Below are 21,850 nucleotides of genomic sequence, written 5' to 3' on the forward strand. Positions count from 1 at the left end.
TTGATATAGGCTGTGCCAGTCAGGCCTAGTATTCAAGCTCTCTTCAACCTAAATGTTCTCATACGGCAATATCACCAGCCATCCACATCGCCTTCTGGGATCGATTGGCTTCTATAGGACCAGCACATTTCTCCTTGCAGGATATGGACCTGTGGTATACTGAATATTCACTATTCTATAAGAGTGTGTGTGCTTTAAGTTTAACAGTTTAGTATTAGCCTTGTTAAGCTTCTTTCACTGTCAGTTACTGTCTGTCTATAAGACAGATCAAGCAGGTTTGACAAATTATTAGTGTAACTAATAGAGAAAGGTATGTTGAATAAGTTGTTTGGATATTTTAGCTCCATTTCTAACCCCAACTTTAAAGAAAAAAAAGCCCTCTAAGTTACTTTTAATGTCAGCTCTCTGAATGTTATTGCTGTATCAGAGGATATGTATGTTGTAATGGGATTCCCAGAAATACTGTCTTCTGGCATGAGTACCTCCTGTGATGCAAAATGTGGTTGATGATGATTTTGTTCAAAATGCCTATGAATAAGCTGAGTGTTCTGGGGGATGATAACAATTAACAGGTTTGTCCTTGCCAGGAAGCTTTTGCATAATATATTGTTCTTTGACTGCTTTTCTAATGTTACCTTTTGAGAAATGTAAAGTTGAACAGGTCTGTCTTTGAGCTGATAACAAGAAATCTCCTCAAAAGGTACCAAGACACTACATCTTGTAGAAAAAGTGTACTCTTCTTTTAATGGCCTCTTGTGAAATGATTTTGTAAGGTTTACATATTTGTGCTTAATACAGCATACAAAATATATTAATCTCTGTGCTCGTTTTGACATGATATATTGTGCATGAACAAAAACTGATTCAGTTGCTTTGCTTGCTCACGTTTATCATGTATCATACTTTCCATATTTCATGTATGACATATGCTTCTTAAAATCATTTCATGTAAAGTTTTACTTTAATTTTTACCAAACAAAAGGAATATCGCATGAGAAACAAATGCAAAAGTTCCTTTTCTTTCTTTATTTTTATTATTTTTTTTAAAATATTGACTCAGAAAAGCTCTTGCTCTTATTGGCTTTGTGAGTGTGAAGCATATCCGAATTGTGCATGGGAGATATAGATTTGAATTTATTCCAGTTGCTTCACAGTTTGCACATCAATTGCCTGTCACTTAAAGGAATTTTGGGTTCTGCATGAAAGAGTTCTGAGTGGTTTAAAAAAAAGATTTTAGCTATATAATGTCATTTTACACAAGTTTATATTTTGTATAGGTTCAATATCTGAATAAAACAACAACAACAGAAATTATTAAAAGGATAATTCTAATAGTTGTGCAAAGCAGAGACATACCTAAACAGGCAAAATAGAACTGATACGAATATTTCAGAAGTAGCACATCAGAAAGTCAATAGGAAGTAAGAGAAGAAATTTTGATGTGGCTTTATTTTTACCTTATGGATTCCTTCTTTGTGTTTTCTGTTCTTCATTGTTTGCAGATTTGGTTGCTATGTGCTTTCTGTCTTTCACTTCATGTTTCTTTTTGGTTTGGACCAGCCGTCAGTATATGGCTCATTCCTATTTTTTTCTTTTCTTTTTTAAATCTTCTTTTGCCTCCTTCATCCTAACTCATGCAAACAATTGTACTTGCTTTTTGTAATATTACAACGTTTACTGACCAATTTTCTTCTCTGGTCTCTCTGTTTTTCAATCATTTTTGTTGATTTTTATGTTTGATTTTAATTTAACAATTTAAGAAACAGTTGAACGGAGTGCAGGAGCAACAAGATCCCTACCTGCTACTTACTCATACAAGCCATTCTTTTCAACACGGCCATATCAGTCATGGACAACAGCTCCAATTACAGTGCCTGGGCAAACCAAATCAGGCTTCACTTCCTTATCAAGCTCTTCCTCTAACACTCCTACAGCTTCCCCATTAAAATCAATATGGTCTGTTTCTTCTGCTTCTCCAATCAAATCCACATTAGGAGCTTCTACCACATCTTCAGTTAAATCTGTTAGTGATGTAGCGTCTCCGATTAGATCATTTCGGACAATCTCTTCACCAATAAAAACTGTGGTATCGCAGCCTCCATACAATATACAGGTTACTTCAGGCTCTTTCGTCAGAGCTCCCGCAGTCACAGAAGCTGCTAGTCTAAAAGGGCTGGCATCCACAACCACATTCCCCTCTCGGACATCTCCAGTGACTACAGCAGGATCTCTCTTGGAGAGATCATCCATAACCATGACGCCTCCAGCATCCCCCAAATCCAACATTAACATGTACTCTTCAAGTTTGCCACTTAAATCAGTCATCACATCAGCATCTTCACTTTTATCGTCCCCTCTAAAGTCAGTGGTGTCACCTGCTAAGTCAGCAGTTGATGCTGTTTCATCCTCTAAAGTCATGATGATGGCCTCGTCTCTCTCGTCGCCAGCAAAACATGTAGCTGGGCACACAGATGTACCATTGCTTAATGGCTCTGTGTCACCTCTGAAATACCCATCTTCTGCCAACTTAATAAATGGATCCAAAGCTGCAGCTGTTTTTCAAGACAAGATTGCTGCAGCTGCACATTCTGCAAGTTGTGCTGCTAATGCAGTTGCTGACACGGCTGAGAGAGTGTTTTCAACAGCTACAACAATGTCATTTTCTCCACTCAGGTCATTTGTGTCTTCAGCACCATCAGCTTTCCAGTCAATGAGAACTCCTCCTGCAGGTGCTTTGTACACAGCCCTTGGGTCAATATCTGCAACTACCTCATCAGTAACTTCATCAACAATAACAGTGCCGGTATATTCTGTAGTCAATGTTTTGTCTGAACCAGCATTAAAGAAGCTCCCAGAGTCGTCTTCACTTACAAAATCAGCTGCTGCGTTACTGTCGCCTGTTAAAACATTGACTACAGAGGCACGCACACAGCCTCCCTTTAATCGAACTTCATCTCCAATAAAATCATCCTTGTTTTTAGCACCCTCTGCTCTCAAATTGTCCACACCATCTTCTTTATCCTCCAGTCAGGAGATACTGAAAGATGTTGCTGAAATGAAAGAGGATCTAATAAGAATGACTGCAATATTGCAGACAGATGTCGCAGAGGACAAACCGTTCCAACCTGAGATACCAAAAGAGGGTAGAATTGATGATGAAGAGCCCTTTAAAATTGTTGAGAAAGTAAAAGAGGACTTAGTAAAAGTTAGTGAGATTCTGAAAAAAGATGTGTGTTTAGAAAGTAAAGGGTCGGCTAAAGTATCCAAAAGTGATCAAGGACACCTGTCTGAGGATGACTGGGTAGAGTTCAGTACAGAGGAGATTGATGAAGCGAGACAGCAAGCTCTGACAAGCCCTCCTATATCTGTTCCAGAGAAGGTCCAAATTAAAACTAAAACCATGTCGGAAAAGGATTATAGCTTGTCAAAAGTTATTGATTACTTAGCAAATGATATCGGTAGCAGTTCATTAACAAACATAAAGTACAAGTTTGAAGAGGGGAAAAAAGAAGGTGAAGAGAGACAAAAACGCATTTTAAAACCAGCTATTGCTTTGCAGGAACATAAACTTAAAATGCCTCCAGCCTCCATGAGGCCTTCCACATCAGAAAAGGAGTTATGTAAAATTGCAGATTCCTTTTTTGGAACAGATACTATTTTAGAGTCTCCAGATGACTTTTCTCAACACGATCAAGATAAAAGTCCCTTGTCTGACAGTGGCTTTGAAACGAGGAGTGAAAAGACACCTTCTGCCCCACAAAGTGCTGAAAGCACAGGGCCAAAACCACTTTTCCATGATGTACCCATACCTCCTGTCATTACAGAAACAAGAACTGAAGTAGTTCATGTTATCCGCAGCTACGAACCATCGTCCGAAGAAATTCCAGAGCAGAAAGCAGAGGAGCTACCAGCCTCGAAACCTAGCCCTACGTTTATGGAGCTGGAGCAAAAACCTGCTGGATCTATTAAGGAGAAGGTTAAAGCTTTTCAAATGAAAGCCAGCAGCAGCGAAGAAGATGACCATAAGTGTGTCCTTAGTAAAGGTGTCCGAGTAAAAGAAGAAACTCATATCACTACGACAACTAGGATGGTTTATCATAAACCTCCATGCACTGAAAGCACGTCCGAAAGAATTGAGGAAACAATGTCTGTTCATGACATAATGAAAGCTTTTCAGTCTGGACGCGACCCTTCCAAAGAACTGGCAGGTCTGTTTGAACATAAATCATCAGTAACATCCGATGTTAGCAAGTCTGCTGAAACTTCACCACAACATGCAGAGAAGGACAGCAAAATGAAACCCAAACTGGAGCGAATAATAGAGGTCCATATTGAAAAAGGTAATCAGGCTGAACCTACTGAAGTCATTATTAGAGAAACAAAAAAGCATCCAGAAAAAGAAATGTATGTATATCAGAAAGACTTACCTCGGGGAGATATTAACTTAAAAGAGTTGGAAAAACATGATGCTTTTCCTTGTTCAGACGAACAAGGTCAGCAAGAAGAAGAGGAGCTCACAGCCGAAGAGTCACTTCCTTCTTATCTGGAATCCTCTAGAGTTAACACTCCCGTGTCCCAGGAAGAAGACAGTCGCCCTAGTTCTGCTCAACTCATGTCTGATGACTCTTACAAAACACTGAAGCTTTTGAGTCAGCACTCAATAGAATACCATGATGATGAGTTGTCAGAACTAAGAGGGGAGTCTTACAGGTTTGCTGAGAAAATGCTTCTTTCAGAAAAGCTAGATGTGTCTCATTCTGATACTGAGGAGTCAGTTACTGACCATGCTCTACCCCTTAGTGCAGAGTTACAGGGGTCTGATAAACGATGCAGAGAAAAAGTAGCTACTGCCCCCAAAAAAGAGATTCTCTCCAAAATCTATAAAGATGTATCTGAAAATGGTGTAGGTAAAATGTCTAAAGATGATCATTATGATAAAGTGACAGTGTTACACTACACTGGAGATGTTAGTAGTCCAAAACATACGATGTGGATGCGCTTTACTGAGGACAGATTAGACAGAGGTAGAGAAAAGTTGATATATGAAGACAGGGTGGACAGGACTGTTAAAGAGGCAGAAGAAAAACTGACTGAAGTATCACAGTTTTTTCGGGATAAAACAGAGAAGTTGAATGATGAACTACAGTCTCCAGAGAAAAAGCAGCATAAAAAAAATGGCAAAGAAATACATTCTAGCCAGAGCTCTGCCAGCAGCAGCCCTGAGAAAGTTCTGCTCTCTGAATTACCATCATCTGGTGATGAATGGAGTAAGGTGAAGCAGTATGCACATGATGGGAAATGCTTTCCCAAAGTGGATGAAAGAAAAGCGTCCAGTTTGCCCAGCAGTCCTGAAAAAAGGATATTTGTGCAACCTGCAGAGGACTCTAAACAAACTATGGAACACAAAGGAAGTGCTCAGCAGACTGGAGTACCTGAGGTTTCACAGACTGGATTTCAGCTGAAGCAATCAAAGCTCAGTTCCATTAGGCTTAAATTTGAACAAAGTATAAGTCCAAAGAGTAAGGACGTAACTCAAGAAGAAAAAAAGCTGGATGGTCAGTCCAAAATTCCGGTAAAGAAATTGCAAGAAAGTAAGTTACCAGTGTATCAGTTTTATTCCAGAGAGAAACACGCAAAGCAAGTAGAGGTCATTGACGGGAGCACAGCTTTACAGAAAGAGGTGAAAATACAGGAAGATTTTGTTCCAGGTAAAGGGAAGGCTATCGAAGACTTTTGTGCTTCAGACACACAAAGAACTGAGATGGGCAAAGGCGTGCCAGAATACTTTTCGGAACCGCAGGCAAAAGACCTGGCATATGGCTCAGACTCAACAACGAAGGGACACTGGGACAAAAAAATCTATAGGACGTGGGAAAGTCCTGGAACTTCTAATCATAAAACACAAAAAGAAAAACTTTCACATGTGCTGGTTCCAGATACAGTAAAAGAAAACCATGTTGATCATGCTGAAGCTAAAACTGACAAAAAAAGTGAATTTATCACTGTGACAGAGCACAAACTGGCAGCAAATGGAATTCACCCAGAAGAAGTGAAGGAACTGACTGTAAAATCTCCCTCAAAAAGGGTTTTATACAGAGAATTTGTTGTCAGGGAGGGGGAACGTAATGGTGAAGTGGCTGATAAAATATCCAAAAGGAAAGAAGAAATTGCTGTGTCCCATATTCCAGTCAGAATTGTTGAGGAGAAGAGAACCACGCTTGATGGTGTCTATGAACTTTCAGCTAAAGTATCCCAATCAGCTGTGATTAAGGAGAAAGTTGAGAGGCAGATTGATTATGTGGAAGATGAAAAAATAAAGCATTCAGAAATCAGAAAAGTTACCAAGCAGCAGAGCTCGATAGGTCTAAGTCCTCCTGTTGAGGAAATGGAGATATCCCCTAGCAAATCACCAGATTCTTTAGAATGTAGTCCAGGAAAGGAATTTCCTTCAAGTGAGTTAGTTGGCCCCGGTGCCAGTGATTACTTGGATAAAGTTGCACCCTTAGTAAGCACTGAGGGAGTAAAAGAAATTAAGACCTTACCTGTTTATGTCAGTTTTGTTCAAGTAGGAAAGCAATATGAGAAAGAGGTGCAACAAGGAAATATTAAAAAAATTGTCAGTCAGGAGAGTAAGACAGTACAAGAGACAAGGGGGACATTTTACACAGCTAGACAGCAAAAACAACCTCCTTCTCCACAAGGTAGTCCAGAAGATGATACACTAGAACAAGTGTCCTTTATAGACAGCTCTGGTAAAAGCCCTTTAACACCAGAAACACCAAGTTCAGAGGAAGTGAGTTACGAGTTTACGTCTAAAACACCCGACTCACTAATAGCTTATATCCCAGGCAAGCCCAGTCCTATACCTGAGGTATCTGAGGAATCAGAGGAGGAAGCAGAGGTTAAGTCAACATCTGTAAAACAGGCAGAGGTTGAGGAACCACAGATTGACAAAGCATTACCTAATCATATAAATAAGGACTCTAACAAAAGACCCAAAGGTAACAGAGTTGCCTACATTGAATTCCCTCCTCCTCCACCACTGGATGCAGATCAAGGCGAGTCGGAAAAGAAGCCTCATTATTCCACTGAGAGTGAAATGGAGATGACGGAAGTGAACTTGCAGGATGAACAGGACAAATGCCAACTGGCTGAGCCTGTCATAAGAGTACAGCCACCGTCTCCTGTGCCACCGGGAGCAGATGTCAGTGACTCCAGTGATGATGAATCTCTCTGTCAACCTGTTCCACTTAAAAAGTATACATTCAAATTGAAAGAACTGGAAGATGACCAGAAAGAAACCTCAAAACCCAGAGCCCCTGAAAAGATTGAGAAACAGAAAGAGTTAGGACATCCCGCTTCTGGGAAACCTAATGAGTTTGACATTGGGCTTGATTCACCCCAGAATGATGTAGTGCAAAATGGGAATAACAATGACCAGTCTGTCACAGAGTGTTCCATAGCAACCACTGCAGAATTCTCCCATGATACCGATGCGACAGAGATTGACTCTCTTGACGGTTATGATTTGCAAGATGAAGATGATGGTTTAACTGAGAGTGATTCTAAACTTGCAGGTCCGGCAGTTGAAACCAAAAAGGATGTATGGACTACAGAAGGCATTCTAAAGCAGACTGATCGCTGCTTTAGCCAGAGTAAGCTTGAAGTCATTGAGGAGGAAGGCAAGGTAGGCCCTGAAGAAGACAAGGCACCTTTGAAGGGTCCAGCTTCTGAAAAAGCCGGAGATAAGAGCGAACAGAAGTCAGGGGCACAGTTTTTCACTTTGGAAGGCAGACACCCTGACAGGACTGTATTTCCTGATACGTATTTCAGTTACAAAGTAGACGAAGAATTTGCAACACCTTTCAAAACGGTGGCCACCAAGAGTCTAGATTTTGATCCATGGTCCAATAACCGAGGTGACGATGAAGTGTTTGAGACTAAATCAAGGGATGATGAGGCTAAGCCATTTGGTCTGGCAGTGGAAGACAGATCTCAAGCAACAACTCCTGATACAACTCCAGCCAGAACTCCAACAGATGAAAGTACGCCAACTAGCGAGCCCAACCCCTTCCCATTTCATGAAGGGAAGATGTTTGAGATGACTCGCAGTGGTGCAATTGACATGAGCAAGAGGGATTTTGTTGAAGAAAGACTCCAATTTTTTCAGATTGGTGAGCATACTTCTGAAGGGAAGTCAGGGGACAAGGGGGAAGGGGATAAAAGTACAGTCACTGCCATCACACAGCCACAGGCAGGGGACAACACTGTAGAAACAAACCTAGAGAGACCAGTAGAAACAACAGCAGTTGAACATAAGCCCATCATCCAGGCCAGTGGAGATTGCATGGAACAAACACTTGGTAGTAACTCACTGGAAAAACCATCGGCAGCGGTAAATGCTTCTAAAGTTGATCCCAAATTGCGCACACCAATTAAAATGGGAATTTCTGCTTCCACCATGACTCTGAAGAAAGATGGCCCTGGCGAAGTGACAGATAAGATAGAAGCTGTGATGCCAAGTGGTCAGGGATTAGAAAATGAAACTGTAGCAGTGATTGCGAGTTCAGCTTCTAGCCAGACAAGCTGTAGGCAAACAGAAAACACTGATTTTCCAAAAGATAATTTTAATAACAACAACAATTTGGATTCATCTGCTGTCCCTACAGATGATATTACCTGTAATGTAGTGCTAAAAGAACATTTGGAACCGAAATGTTCCCTCCAGAAAGCTAATCAAGCGAAAAGCACTTCAGGAAAAGGTACAGGGACAACACAAGGACACAGAGTAAGAGATAAGCAAAAAACACACGGAGAGCAGCAAAAGTCAACAGAGTTGGTAGGGGCTAGAGGAAAATCAAAGCTTCCTGTAAAGGCCAGCTCAGTAAAAGAAGTCTTTTCACAAAATAATCTCCAAAGCAATACAGGGAGTAAAGTGAGAGGGGCTAGTAAGCCTGACAAAGCAAAACAAAATAATTCTCCTCCCTGTCTAGAAGCAAGGTCTAGGATTCCTGTAAAAAATACACATAGGAGTAATCTAGCTAGAAGAACTCCAGCCCTGCCAAAACAAGAGCAGGTAGAGAAAGAAAAACCAAAACAGCTTCCTTCTAAATTACCAGTAAAGGTAAGATCTACCTCCGTCACCATGACAACAGTTAAAGTAAAGAAAAATCAGCTTAGGGAGGTATGTAAACATTCTATTGAATATTTTAAGGGAATTAGTGGTGAGACATTAAAGCTTGTGGATCGTCTATCTGATGAAGAGAAAAAGATGCAGTCAGAGGTCTCTGATGATGAAGAAGACAGTACATCAAGGAACACATCCTTATCAGAAGCTACTCAAGTTTACCAGCCTTCCATTACATCGAAGTCTGCTAGAGACATGAGAACAGAGGCAGCATCTATAAAATCAAAGATTGAAAAGGCCGACAGTGAGAGGAGGAGGAGTAAGAGGACTGGTGAGAATGAAGGCAGTCAGGTTTCTGGAGCTCTCATGGCTCACCTCGTGGAGATCAAGCCTAGTTTGTAAAACTTTCAACTTGTTGATCCTAGTGCATGAACTGTTGTGATTGCCTGTGGAGTGACTTAACTGTAGTTTTCATTCTGTCATTGTCATCTGTATGTGCTGTCTTATACTCTTCTTTCTTCCTTTAAACAAATCCTGTACTGTAGAAAGCTAGTGAAGCATGCCGAAGACATTCATGTAACTCAAAAATTGATGTAACTCAGAAATTGAAAGATTTTTTTTTTGTGACAGCAAATTTATTCTGTCAAAGTAGAAAAAATAGATGATAATCCGGTCTTGGTGGTTTCCACCAGTAAATGAACAACTTGTGTACAGTCTAACAGCTAGATTGTCAGCATGTTTGGTTTCATTACACGACATCATGTAGTTTGACATTTGGCTTTACACAGGTGAAAATATAAAAGCTGTGAAAAAAATTTGCTTTGTAGGTTATTAGGACACACAACCATTCTAGTAAACAATATAAGCACCGGCAACTTAGTCAAATTTAAGCTATTATTTATAATAAACTATTGTCCGGTATTGTGGTTTTCTGTGCAAAACCTTTTTAATCGAGAAATTGTAAATCACAGGTCCACAGAGTCCATGTGAACGGACAGATATAAGGATGGCAATTGTAGCCGATCACCTAGGACTTAGCTGGACAGGTAAGCTTTTCTGCTTTAATACTGAAATCAGTCTTCACTATTACATTTTCAGGTAGTCTTTTACCAAAAGCCGCAGCAAGGCTGCATCAGGCTCTCCCGAATTCACAGTGAGCCTAGCCTCCCAAAACATGCAACACATTTCTCGGCAAAGATGCCTAATAGGAAATAGCTGTGAAGAATTACCCCATGATCTTGCAATAAATCAAACACAAACTCATAGGGAAAATAGCTAAAATGGCTCTCCTCTCAAGACATTCACCCAAGGAGTTGAGAGGATCTATCTACTCAGGCTCAGGGCTGCCTCTGTATCTCGATAGCAGTTTCCCCAAAGCCCTGGAGATTGCAGGGAGCGCAGCAGGGCCCCAGCAAGTCAGTGCTGTGTGTGGGGTTGCCTAACTGTATGCCCGCCGTACTTCCATATGTTGATGGGCAGAGCTGGTCCTTCGCGGTCTTACAGCTGCAACAGCCAGCTCTCCCTGGGCGCAGGTGATGACAGCACCAGTGCTGAGCTGCATGGGGAGCTCACAAAGAAGTAACAGTCACCAAGAAAAAACAGATTTTATAAATCAGCGGTGAAGAAGTAGTCTCCAAGGAGCTTTTTTCCACCATGTTTAAGTGGCTTACTGGGTATAAATATGATAATAGCTCACAGAGATGATGGAAATTCAAAATTATGTCTGTCTTAGGAAATTAAAATATGAGTATATAATGCCATGTTCATTGTTATCTGTAAAGTTTGTGTCAGGTAGTTTTGTTGACATCTGTGTGATCTAAGAAAGATAATATTTTTAAGCCTGACAGGATGATTGAGGGATTTGTGCTTTGTTTGGTGTTTTTGTTGTTGTTTTCTCTTCTTGCTTACTTTTTTTTTTCTTTATAGAACTGGCAAGAGAACTGAATTTTTCTGTGGATGAAATAAATCAAATCCGAGTAGAAAACCCAAATTCTCTTATTGCTCAAAGCTTCATGTTATTAAAAAAATGGGTTACCAGAGATGGGAAAAATGCTACAAGTAAGTTCCAGTAGTTACTTTTGTTGTTTATAAGTTACAGCCCATTTCGTCCGTTTCCTGCTCTAAATAGGTTAAATGGAAGAAAACATTATGAGTGTCTTTTGCAAACCACTGATGGAAAAAAAAAAGTTTCAGTTCTATTTTTACCAGAAGTCAGAAACATGTCATATTTATTCAGTATATATGCAGAAGGAAATAATCTGTTCTCCACATCCATAATTGATGGGACAAGCAATGAACTGAAATTCCAGTACAGACAGTATTAGGGAAGACTTTCCAATAGCAAGGAATGTGAAACATGAGAATAGGCTGCTTGGAAAAGTTAGGTAGTCTCACAGTATTGCAGGTCATAAGAAAAGACTAAACCTCCTTCTGTGAGGAGTGATGGAGACACCGATTCTGTGCTGATTCTGCTGTTTCATCTGTGCTTTTCACTTGAATTGCTCAAATTGAAAGAGAAGTTTTGATTTTTATGTTAGGTCAATGGTGTTCATTACCATTCTCTAATCCATATACTCCTACACAGTATTTGAGTCTACTTTGATCTCTTTCACCGTAAAAGTAGTTTCCAGTATTACTGTGTTCTTGCAACAAGATTACTGTAAATGAGATTTCACGATGTACTGCATGAATAGCCTTACGTGCATTATTACCTATATGGCTACCAATTCTGTTGTTCCTCAAAACAGAACGGCAAAAGGATTTTTACGCTCCTTTTACGCTCCAGTAAAAGGATATTTTGTTTCAGTAGTAAGTGAATACATGCTTTAAGAACTCTCTGACCTTATTCTTTGTGCCTTTTGTGTTGTAATATAATTATACTTGGGGGGGAGGGAAGGCTCTTAATAGATGTATATCTTGAATTAGTAGGCAGCAGAATGACTGCTTAGACAAATGATGGGGTGTGCTAGAACCAAAGGCATTGGGACAGAAACATAGACCAGTAATTTATAATTAATGCAATGTGAATGTAACTGAGAAAGAAGATTACACAGTTCTGCAATGCTGAATTTTTTTCTGATGCATCTTATTTGTTTTTCAGCTGATGCCTTAACTTCTGTATTGACAAAAATTAATCGAATAGATATCGTGACCCTGTTGGAAGGACCAATATTTGATTATGGAAATATTTCAGGCACCAGAAGTTTTGCAGATGAAAATAACGTTTTTCATGATCCCATTGATGGTAATTGAATTCCGTGGTCATATTTAATTCAGTGACATGTCCAATGGTACAATAATGTTGTATAAACTAGACTTTAAAAAAAGACAGTAAGTTCTATAGAAATAATTGTTTTTAATGTGAAGGCTTTTTCCTCTCCTAAAGCACGCTCATGGTGCCATACGTAGGTTGCCCATTAATATCTCAAAGAATAAGCCCAGGATCCCACAAACATATGTCTGAGTAAGCCTGTTCCCACCAGCCTCAGCATTAGTTGACAAGATTTGAATGTTTCTCTCCTGCAATGGTTGTGCTTTGAGGCTTGCCCATGTATATTTTTAATGTACTTAGTATTGCATGTTCTCCAAGTTACCTGGAATACATGTATTCTTTGTCTTCCTGTCTAGATAAGTAACAGTAAGAATTCTTCAAAGAAAAAAAGAAGGAAGAACAAGGAAAAAAAACGTGCTTAGTAATTGCATAGAGTAAATTAATGTGCAATTTACTACTAAGCCTCTTTGAGACAAGTGAATATCAATTACTTTATGATTTTTCACTTGGACCATTTCTACAATGGCAGTAGAAAAATAAGAAAATGTTTTATTAGTGCATGAGAGAATATCTTTTTCAGTCTACTAATGGGTAAAATTGTGTAATAATTTTCACATGGAAGCTGTACCAACTGAGAACAGAATTGTGCAGGTTAATTTTGAGCCAGATTAAAAGGATAAATTAAGTTCAGCGTCTAAAACAGAATTGCCATAGGTACACTTATTATTTATAATATCAGTATGTTGAAGATGATAAATGTTTTTTCTTCTTTTAAATGTTAGTTAACAGGCACTGGGTTGCTACATTCTTTACTTTGATTTTTCTCACATGTATTATAAATAGCTCCTTAAGATTTTTCTTTTGTAAGTAACATTTGCTTTGTTTTTTGTAATTTGTTCAAGTGTGTATTGAGCTTTCTCCGTATTTTAGTAGGATTTTTTTTCTTTAGAGCATATGAGCTCCGTGTACCTCCATTAGTGAGCAGCATTGCTGGTCATTGAATCATTGCATTACAGAAATAATTTTCTGTTGACATTTTAAGAAAGTTGCTCTTGAAATGTTGCTTGCGCCTTTTAATAGTAGCATCAATGTTTTTATGAAAAAAATACGCTTCTCTGCAGTTGCTTTCTGTCTCTCCTCTTCTCTGAACCTTCCTCAAGCTTCCTTTCCTCACCAAGACCAGACCACCTTTGCTTTACTCTCAGCTGATTCAGGAAAGAAAAAAACCAAACCCTGTTAATGCACCTCCCTTTGCAGGCAGCACAGTGTCAAGTTAACCCCACGGCATAATTTTTTTCGTTTTGTAGGTTACCCAACCTATTATTTGCTGGAAAGCAAACTTCAGATTTTATTGTCATTTTTATATGTATATTCAGTTTAATCCTTTTGTATGATTTTCCCATGTTTTCATCAATTTTTCTTTTCTCTCTTTATTTGATCAGTGTATCTGATTGTACCCATGTCACCAAGATCGCCTCACTCTCCAAGATCACCAAGATCTCCTTACTCACCGCAGTCCTCTCACCTGTATAACTTTACTGTACCTGAAATATTCATATAGCTCTCCCTTGTTTTGTTTGTGTTCTCTTATCCCTTTGTTAACTTCCTTTTTTAGTTTTTTATCCTGCTGTGTATTTAAATCTACTATCCTTTAGTATCCTCATTAGGATCCATTTCTGTTCCTCATTCTTTTAACTATTCCATTCTTGTGGCTCTGTGGTTAAATTGGAGATACATATTAGTAGCATTGTATTGCTGGTATTGTATATTTTCATATAAAAATATCTTAAAAATGTGGACCTGTTTTAGAAATAATACCTACTGACAGAAAAGTGGCTGTCCTATGTTATGATCTACTTCTGTCTTTAAAATCTATTTATTAAACTTCCAAATTTAAAAAAATAAAAACTGGGAAAGCAAGATTTACGCAATATGGCTGCAAGAGATTGCATTGGATATACTGGGACAACCACCCTTGTCCACATTTGATTTATTGCATGCTCTTAAGACAATCTGCTACAGCTTGAAAATGTGAAAATGGCTGCAAAAACAATTGCTGAAATCTTCACAGACTATATACAAAATAGTCAAAAGTACTGGCTTCACTGTACTATTCACTGGCAATACTCATTTTTTGTTCCATCTATTTAGGACAAAGTAAAGAAATCTATCAGAACTGCATTTATTCTTATACACCTGCACCTCCTCATACGTTTCATACTTTTAATTCACGAATCATTTGACATTTGCTTATTTGTTGCTCCATGCTTCATCCTGGTCAGTCCAAATGTGCTGTCTTCCTTAGGTTATCCCACCATTCAAGTGGAACTGGAAACTCCCACTGGGTTGCGCTTCGTGCCGCCCACCCCTTTCCATCAGGACGATTTCTTTAGCGACACCTCTAGCCTAGAGTCACCCCTTAGAACTCCCAGTAGACTGAGTGACGTGTTAGTGACCTCCCAGGGACAAGTAGATGGTACAGCAGCAGCACCGCCAGTGGTGACTGAAGAAGACACTTCACTGGACGACAGCAAACTCGATTTCTCAGTGCCTAGAGAAGGAACACCTAAAGATATTTCCATAGGCGAGAGCCAGTTGGAGGAAGTGGACCTTAAGGATTTTCCGCGGTATCTTGGTAGTTATGGCGGGATATCAAAAGATACTAAACAAAGGCAGAGTGAAGAGACTAGTAAAACAGGAGTAAGGACTGAACAGCCTGAGAGAGAAAAGTCTGGTACTGTTGAGGAGGTGACGGAAGAAAAGCTTAAATTTCTGTTTGAGGACATTCATCTGGAAGAAGGAGCTGAGTCTGAGGAGATGACGGAAGAAAGAATATGGTCAATTCTTAAAGGTGTTCAACAAGCAGAACACGAAATCTCTTCAATTACAGGTTGGCAGCCTGACTCGTCAAGTGTCACTGAGCCACCGACGTTGGGACGCAGGATAGGTGGTAGCCTGCTAGATCGCTTGGATGATAGGTGAGGATCTTTGTATAAGAGTGTGTGTGTGTAAGCAAGCCTTCCAATGCTGCTTTTACCTCCAGGAGCAGTGCTGAGGCTGCTGTTCTACTGTTCTATGAGAATATGTATATATGCACATATATATATCTCTATTTAAAAGTAAAAGTGATAGTTGATTCAGTTTGGCCTCAGACATATTTGTCTTTAAAAATGTGTATTTATCACGTTTCATTCTTAACATAGGTATTTCAGAATTAGTTTATATTATGTTTAGGGGATAATAGGACTTCTTGTGTTTTTTATCTTGTGTATTTTCATTTTTAGTTAATCTAAGTGATGCATAGATGTAACTGGAATTGAGGGCTATAAAATGTACATTATCTGAAACCAGGATACTACATTACTCTTATCTCTCGAGTACCCTTTTAGCAGTCATCCTTTTCATGGCATCGCTTTGCCTTCCCTCAGATAGTTGTTACTTTTTCCATAAGCCAATTTTTAAGTTGTCACTGTTTTTATAACACTTACTTCAAGCATATTATGTCATGCTGATTTACTAGATTTTTAAAGAGATGAGTTACAAGGCATGAGAAGGTAAGAATGGTGATACCAAATCTGTCTAGTCCCATATGTTGCTTTCCAGCAGTGACTGCAGAGGATGCTCAGGGAAGGAGGAGAGTGGACGTATACGCTGTTTTCCTCCAGTACTTTCCCTGGCTCCACTTGCTTTCAGCATAATGACCTGCTGAGATGGATGCTTTCTACATATTTATCCTCAATGCATTTCTCTTGCATGAGCTTTTCCAGGCTCCCCTTGGACCTACTTAAGCTATCAACATTCACAACATGTGTTGGCATGTTCAGCCTTACTGGTACCCACTGGGTGAAGAGCTCCTGCCTGCCTTTGTTTTGACCGTGGCTCCCATGATTACTAATTGGAGGAGCCAGGTCTGCATGAGCTGTAAATCAGCAGAGAATGATTATCTGCAGAGTGATCATTTGTCTGTCAGCATTTTGCATCCTTTGCAGCTTTGACTCAGGATGTTTTAAGGTTCCAAGTAGCATTAGATACTCTCTTATTGAATCCAGTGGGAATTCGGCCACTGATTTCAGCAAACTGATTGTCTTTCAGAACTGTAAAGCACTTGATCTACTACTGATGTGATTTCTGTTCTGTTAAGCAAGCATTGTTATTCTGCATTTTATATTGTTTTAAATTAGTAAAATAGATCAATTCTAGAAGTAAAAGGGCTTCCTTAAGAAGATAACATATCCATTTCTAACCAGATGAATTCAATTTACTATCTTTTATAAGAGTTTTGTCACTAAATAGCTATAGTATTTTCAGGTGTACAGTTCGAGTGCTTATCTGAAAGCAAGCAAAAATGCAAAAGAGAAGAAAACCATGCATCAGAAGTGCAGGTTAAACCTGTCCTAGGTAATCTGAGGCAAAATTTTGGTCAGCTTTCTATCTTGTAGTAGCCTTCCTTGCCTTTGGCTTTGTGTATTACTGAAACTCTGCACTGTCTAAGGATTTATTTTCAGATACCAATTTTTTTTTAAAGGCATGACTTATCTGGAGTACAGATATTGTTGTTTGGGGGAAAAATACCATTAATTATTTGGTCATTACTGGTAATTGCACAGTAACAGATACTTTCATCACCTCCTTGGTTAGAGAGCAGGTTAAAGAATTAGTGCCTCAGGGATTTATCTCGTGATTATACAAGGGAAATGGTAGGGTTTGGGTATTTTTCTTTCTCTTTTTCCTTCCCGCTCCCCAATTGGAAGGGGATTAACATAAAACATTTGGCCTTGTTTCCAGTGTTCACCATATTCTCATTGCTTCTGAAAAGACACCATGATGCAGAAGACAAGGCTATTAAATAGATTGATGTTTGCAAGCTGAATTTAAAATTTTACTTTTCGCTGTCCGAAACGTATGTGCTAAGAATGAAGGCTCAGTAAGAGGCTTGGTGCTTTGCCCTTCTGCGTGCGATTTAAGCACTGAATGCCTGTCTATTCTTTTTTTCTTGTAGCTCGGACCAATGTAGGGATTCTGTTACCTCATATGTCAAAGGAGAAGCAGGGAAGCCAGAAACAAATGGAAGCCTATCCGAATCCACAGCAGAGACAAAAACTAAATCCTACATCCAGGAATCTTTAAATGATGTGGGAAAACAGAGTGACAAAGAAGCCCTGAAAATAAAGCCCCATATTTCAGCTGGTACTGATGAGCAAACGTTATCATCAACAGCATATCAGAAATCTTTGGAAGAGATTAGCAAGCCAACAACAGAAGGCAACAAAACATCTGTGCCTGTCAGTGTGAAGAAGATGAGCTGGAGTACTTCTGAGGATGGCAAGCCAAAAACAAGCATCCAAGAGGAGGAGGGAGCAGTAATGTCTGAACAGAAGGTACAGTATGTCCTGTAATTATTAACTGTGTGAGGAGTCCCTATTGCTTGACATATTGCTTGACATAATTTTTTGTAAGACTTGTAAAGTTGTTTGTGACAGATTTGGGTTTTTTTTAATCATTCTTTATGCCTCTTCTATTTATTGCTAAATTAAGAAAAATGGAAATTAGTGGAAATTTATATTCTGTGGTGTGAATGGAATGAGGTGAAGTTGGGGCAGGCAGAGGAGCCACACAGGGCTGCGTAATCCTCTGCCTGACTGGCCCCAAGCCCTGGAAGAGGTTAGAGCAGCTTCTGGGATCACTGTCCTGCATCGCTGGGGAACAGGCCCCTTTCCTGCCCTGACATACCACCTGTGCAAACAGCTCAGCTGTCCTCCATCTGTTTCCAGTTAAGGTGATACCACTGGTTTCCCCTCTTTTTGTGGCATTGAAGTGAGCAAAGAGATATAGGGACTCTTCAGCTCATATCCTGCTCCTTGACCCTCACACCCCCTGCATTTTTTTTTTACTCTGTTAATTTGCAGGAAAATAAATTTTGGATAATATTTAATCTCCTCCTTATGTTTTTTGTTTCACGACCTCATTCATCCCAACTCCAAAGCGCATCCAGCCAAGAGGAATCAAAATATCTCTAAATGTGTAAAGCACTATTCCAGGTGGTGGTTCTTTTGTAAAATACTGTGGAGGGGCTCCCCTTTGTTTCTACCTTGCCTGGCTTGCGCATCCTTAACTGTAGAACCTCAGTTATAAGTTGTTTTCTGACGATGAAGATTTTAATAGCTTTCCCAGTTGCTTATATTTATTTCCCAGAAACTTAAAAGTAAAGATTCAAAGAATGGCTTACGGCCCTGTAGCTGCGTGTACCTCGCACCTCAGCAGTGGGAGGGTTGCCACGGAAGAGACCACAGGGCCAGCAGGGAACCAGGTTGAAAAAGGGAATTGCAGAGTTTCTTCTACATTCCCCTCTCTGCTGAGATTGTCTTTTCCTGGGCGTAATACAGGAGATTATAACTTCTGGAAGTGAGGTATTTCAGTAGAATTGCTTCTACATGATATAGCTTTTTTTTTTTTATTGTAGCACAATAAAAATGTTGGCTGTGGTAGGCTGCAATAAATCATTCAGGTTTAAATTAGTTCATTTTAAACTATTCATTTGATTATACAACCAAGAATTCTTTTATTAGATGGTAACATAATCAGTCTCAGCAGTTATGCAGCATATGATTGTTATTATCTTGTTATTAGTTCGTGACACAGTTGAAGCAGCGAAGATCTTTCCCAATGTTCACTAATTACTGGAATACTTAAAAAATGTAAGTAAGAGCCTTCTGCAAAGGCAGCTAAAGGCAGATGGCAGAGTTCCTTTAGTGTCAGTAGGCTTTGGGGCAGACCTTGGGCTGATATTATTATGCACAGTTTAAACGCAGGGGTAAGTGTAGATGCACACTGTAACGTTCTGAGGGTGTGCAACAGGGCTGCACTTGCCCCTCTGGATTCCCATCAGCAAGAAGACAAGCTGTCATCCACTTCTGTGTTCTGTTTACTTTTGGATATCCCATCTGGATTGGGAAGAATAAGAGTGTGCTTTTCTTATGCGTGCTTTTTGCACTACTTTTGCTTTATTGGTAAAGGGTGATAATCTTATCTTCTAAATAACAAGTCTTTTTATAGACATGATCTTTGAATAAACTGGTATCAGAAAATAATGTGATTTCTAAACGTGGGTGTCTCACAAAGCCTGAATGGGTAACAAACTAGTGTTTGTTAGAATGACAACAAGAATTGCTTCTAATATCTTGTTGATATTTCTTCAAGAATATCTTCTAATCTAATCTGAAGTCAATAGTTTCATTACTAACACAGTCCAATTGATGGTGAGACACTTCATGTGCTGTCATGAAAACAGAAAGAGAATTTCAACTTCAGTCTTTCTGCAAGGCGTTCTTCAGAAACGCTCCATAAAGAAAAAAGCATGGAAGAAATAGATTTATTTCTGTGGAAATGAAGGGGGAACAAAATAAAATTACTTCCCAAAGTAAGAGATTTTTTTTCTATGACCCATTAGGAAAGAGCTAAGAAGCAATAGTCATCCATCTGCAGGGTGAGGGCTGCATCAGCGTTTTGGCACATAGTTTGCAACAAGAGATAAACTCAGACAATTGATATTGGGCTGCTGCCTGGTGACGTGGATGAACAAATTGCTGGCCTCATCCCAAGTCCACGTAAATGCCCAAAAGCTGACAAAAGCAGTGCAGTGACAGTGTAGGCCATATAATACTCTACGAATGCTCAAGCATCAGATTCCACTGATCTTTTTAAATGAGAGGAGCACAGCACAGTTGCTCGATTATCCCAAAGAGGGTGATGTCTAGCATGTGGTCGAGGTAACTCCTAGTGTCAGAATTCCATCACAAATAAACCACTTGAAGCTGTTTATTAATAATAACTCTTCCTCCAAAAGCTTTGTGCCCTCTGGGAATCTTCTGCTTCTTGTTACTTCTTCAGGGTAGGGTTGGATTATAATTTTTTTGTCTATACATTTGGCTAGTGTCAGAGGACAGCAAGAAACCTTACATGCAGATGAATACCGTCATCCTGCCCTAAATGCTTTTTGTTATATAGTCCTTTTTCTCCACCCACCTATGCCTACTCTTATTTTACACATCATTTCTGAGAAATGCTTCTTGTTTGGGATGTCTCGGGCCAGATTCAAAAAGAGAAACAGAAATGCAGTTAGCAATCTCCAGTATTCGTGTCTTCGAAATCAGTTTTGGCCTGTCATTGAGTAATTATAGAGAAAATTTTCAGATTTCTCTATTCAGAAAAAGGTTGGTTCAGCCAAACATCGCGTGAGAAGGGTCTCTGCCCTATGTTGGTCACACACATAGGTATGAAGCCCTCTGCCAGGAATATGCACACAGAGCTGCTCAGCCCCAAAGCCAAGTAGCTCCTTGGGTTGCGGAGGAGAAAACATTGGGGCTGTCAGAGGGCTCCAGGATGGATTAGACGCCTGCATGCAGCTGTGGTACCTCCCAGCACCAAGCTGAGACCAGCATCAGGCTGTCCCCCCTCGCCCTGAGCTGAGGTCTACCAGTTCCCTTCTCAAAAAATGCAGAATGATTGTACTTCACACTACAGTTTTGCTACTTAAAAGCAGATAAATACTGAGCAGAAAAGCCATTTATGTGGAGAAGTTCTTCAAAATGCTTATTTGTAATCTTCTTTGTGGAGGTGCTCCACTGAATCTTTCTGTCTGACAGTTGTCTGTCTTTGAGGGAATTCACTTCCCATACCTTGTGAATCCATACAATTTGTTTGAAACATTAATTTTTGAGAAGAAAAAAGCAAGCAGTTGTGACAGGGCTTTTTTTTGTGCACAAATTTTTTAACGACTATGTAAGATTTAGAAATTCTGCAGGTCAGATGCATTCCAAATACCATTTTCTAAGACTTAAGAGCTGCTGAGATACTCCATGCCTGCTATACTTATCAAGCTATGGCATGCCAAGGAACAAAAAGGCCTCCTCCCACCATAAGAGCAAAATTGCGAGTCATTATGTACGTAATAGAGACAGGAAAAACACTGTCCATGATAACCTCTGTTTTCTTCTCCCAGTCCTAATCAGCATGTTCTGTCTTGCAAATGTGCTGTTCAAATGTACTAAAACTGCATTTATTAGGAATGTAGTGACAGTGACAGTGAGATTGAGAGTGATTCGAGCTCAGATGAAGAGCAGAGAATTACTACAAGAGTTTATCGACGACGGTTGATTCTGAAGGTATTTTGTGATTTGCATTCCTGAGGCGACGTTGGCATGGACGTGGGTTTGGACTGCTGTGTCAGAATGACAGTTTTGGCATACTGGAGTCCCTCTGGTAGTGTGCTTTCCATTGCCAGTATGTATTTATAACCAAGTGCTAGGTGGCCTTTCCTTGCTTAACCCAGAGGTTTATGGTTATCTTCTGCTGGAAAACAACTGTGCTGCATGGCATGTCGTGTTCTTCGCTGCCACTGTTTTGCATGGCATCTTAAAGACTACAGCTAGATGCAGTGCGTTGGCCTGTTGCAG

At 39.7% G+C, this 21,850-nt stretch overlaps 1 protein-coding gene across 1 annotated transcript in view; it reads left to right on the top strand.

The window, feature by feature from the left end:
* The window catches only part of ANK3 (ankyrin 3), a 382,696-nt gene that overhangs the window by 345,980 nt on the left and 14,866 nt on the right, over positions 1-21,850 (top strand). Inside the window, exons 38-43 of the mRNA XM_087766877.1 lie at positions 1,761-9,458; positions 10,099-10,173; positions 11,054-11,185; positions 12,228-12,371; positions 14,704-15,376; positions 17,398-17,776. Of these exons, the coding sequence (XP_087623003.1) occupies positions 1,761-9,458; positions 10,099-10,173; positions 11,054-11,185; positions 12,228-12,371; positions 14,704-15,376; positions 17,398-17,776 (9,101 nt within the window). The remainder of the gene's footprint in view (positions 1-1,760; positions 9,459-10,098; positions 10,174-11,053; positions 11,186-12,227; positions 12,372-14,703; positions 15,377-17,397; positions 17,777-21,850) is intronic.

This window comes from Nipponia nippon, unplaced genomic scaffold (assembly GCF_047370975.1).
Source record: "Nipponia nippon isolate SJK-2023a ecotype South Korea unplaced genomic scaffold, ASM4737097v1 scaffold_3, whole genome shotgun sequence".
Taxonomy (NCBI): Eukaryota; Metazoa; Chordata; class Aves; order Pelecaniformes; family Threskiornithidae; genus Nipponia; species Nipponia nippon.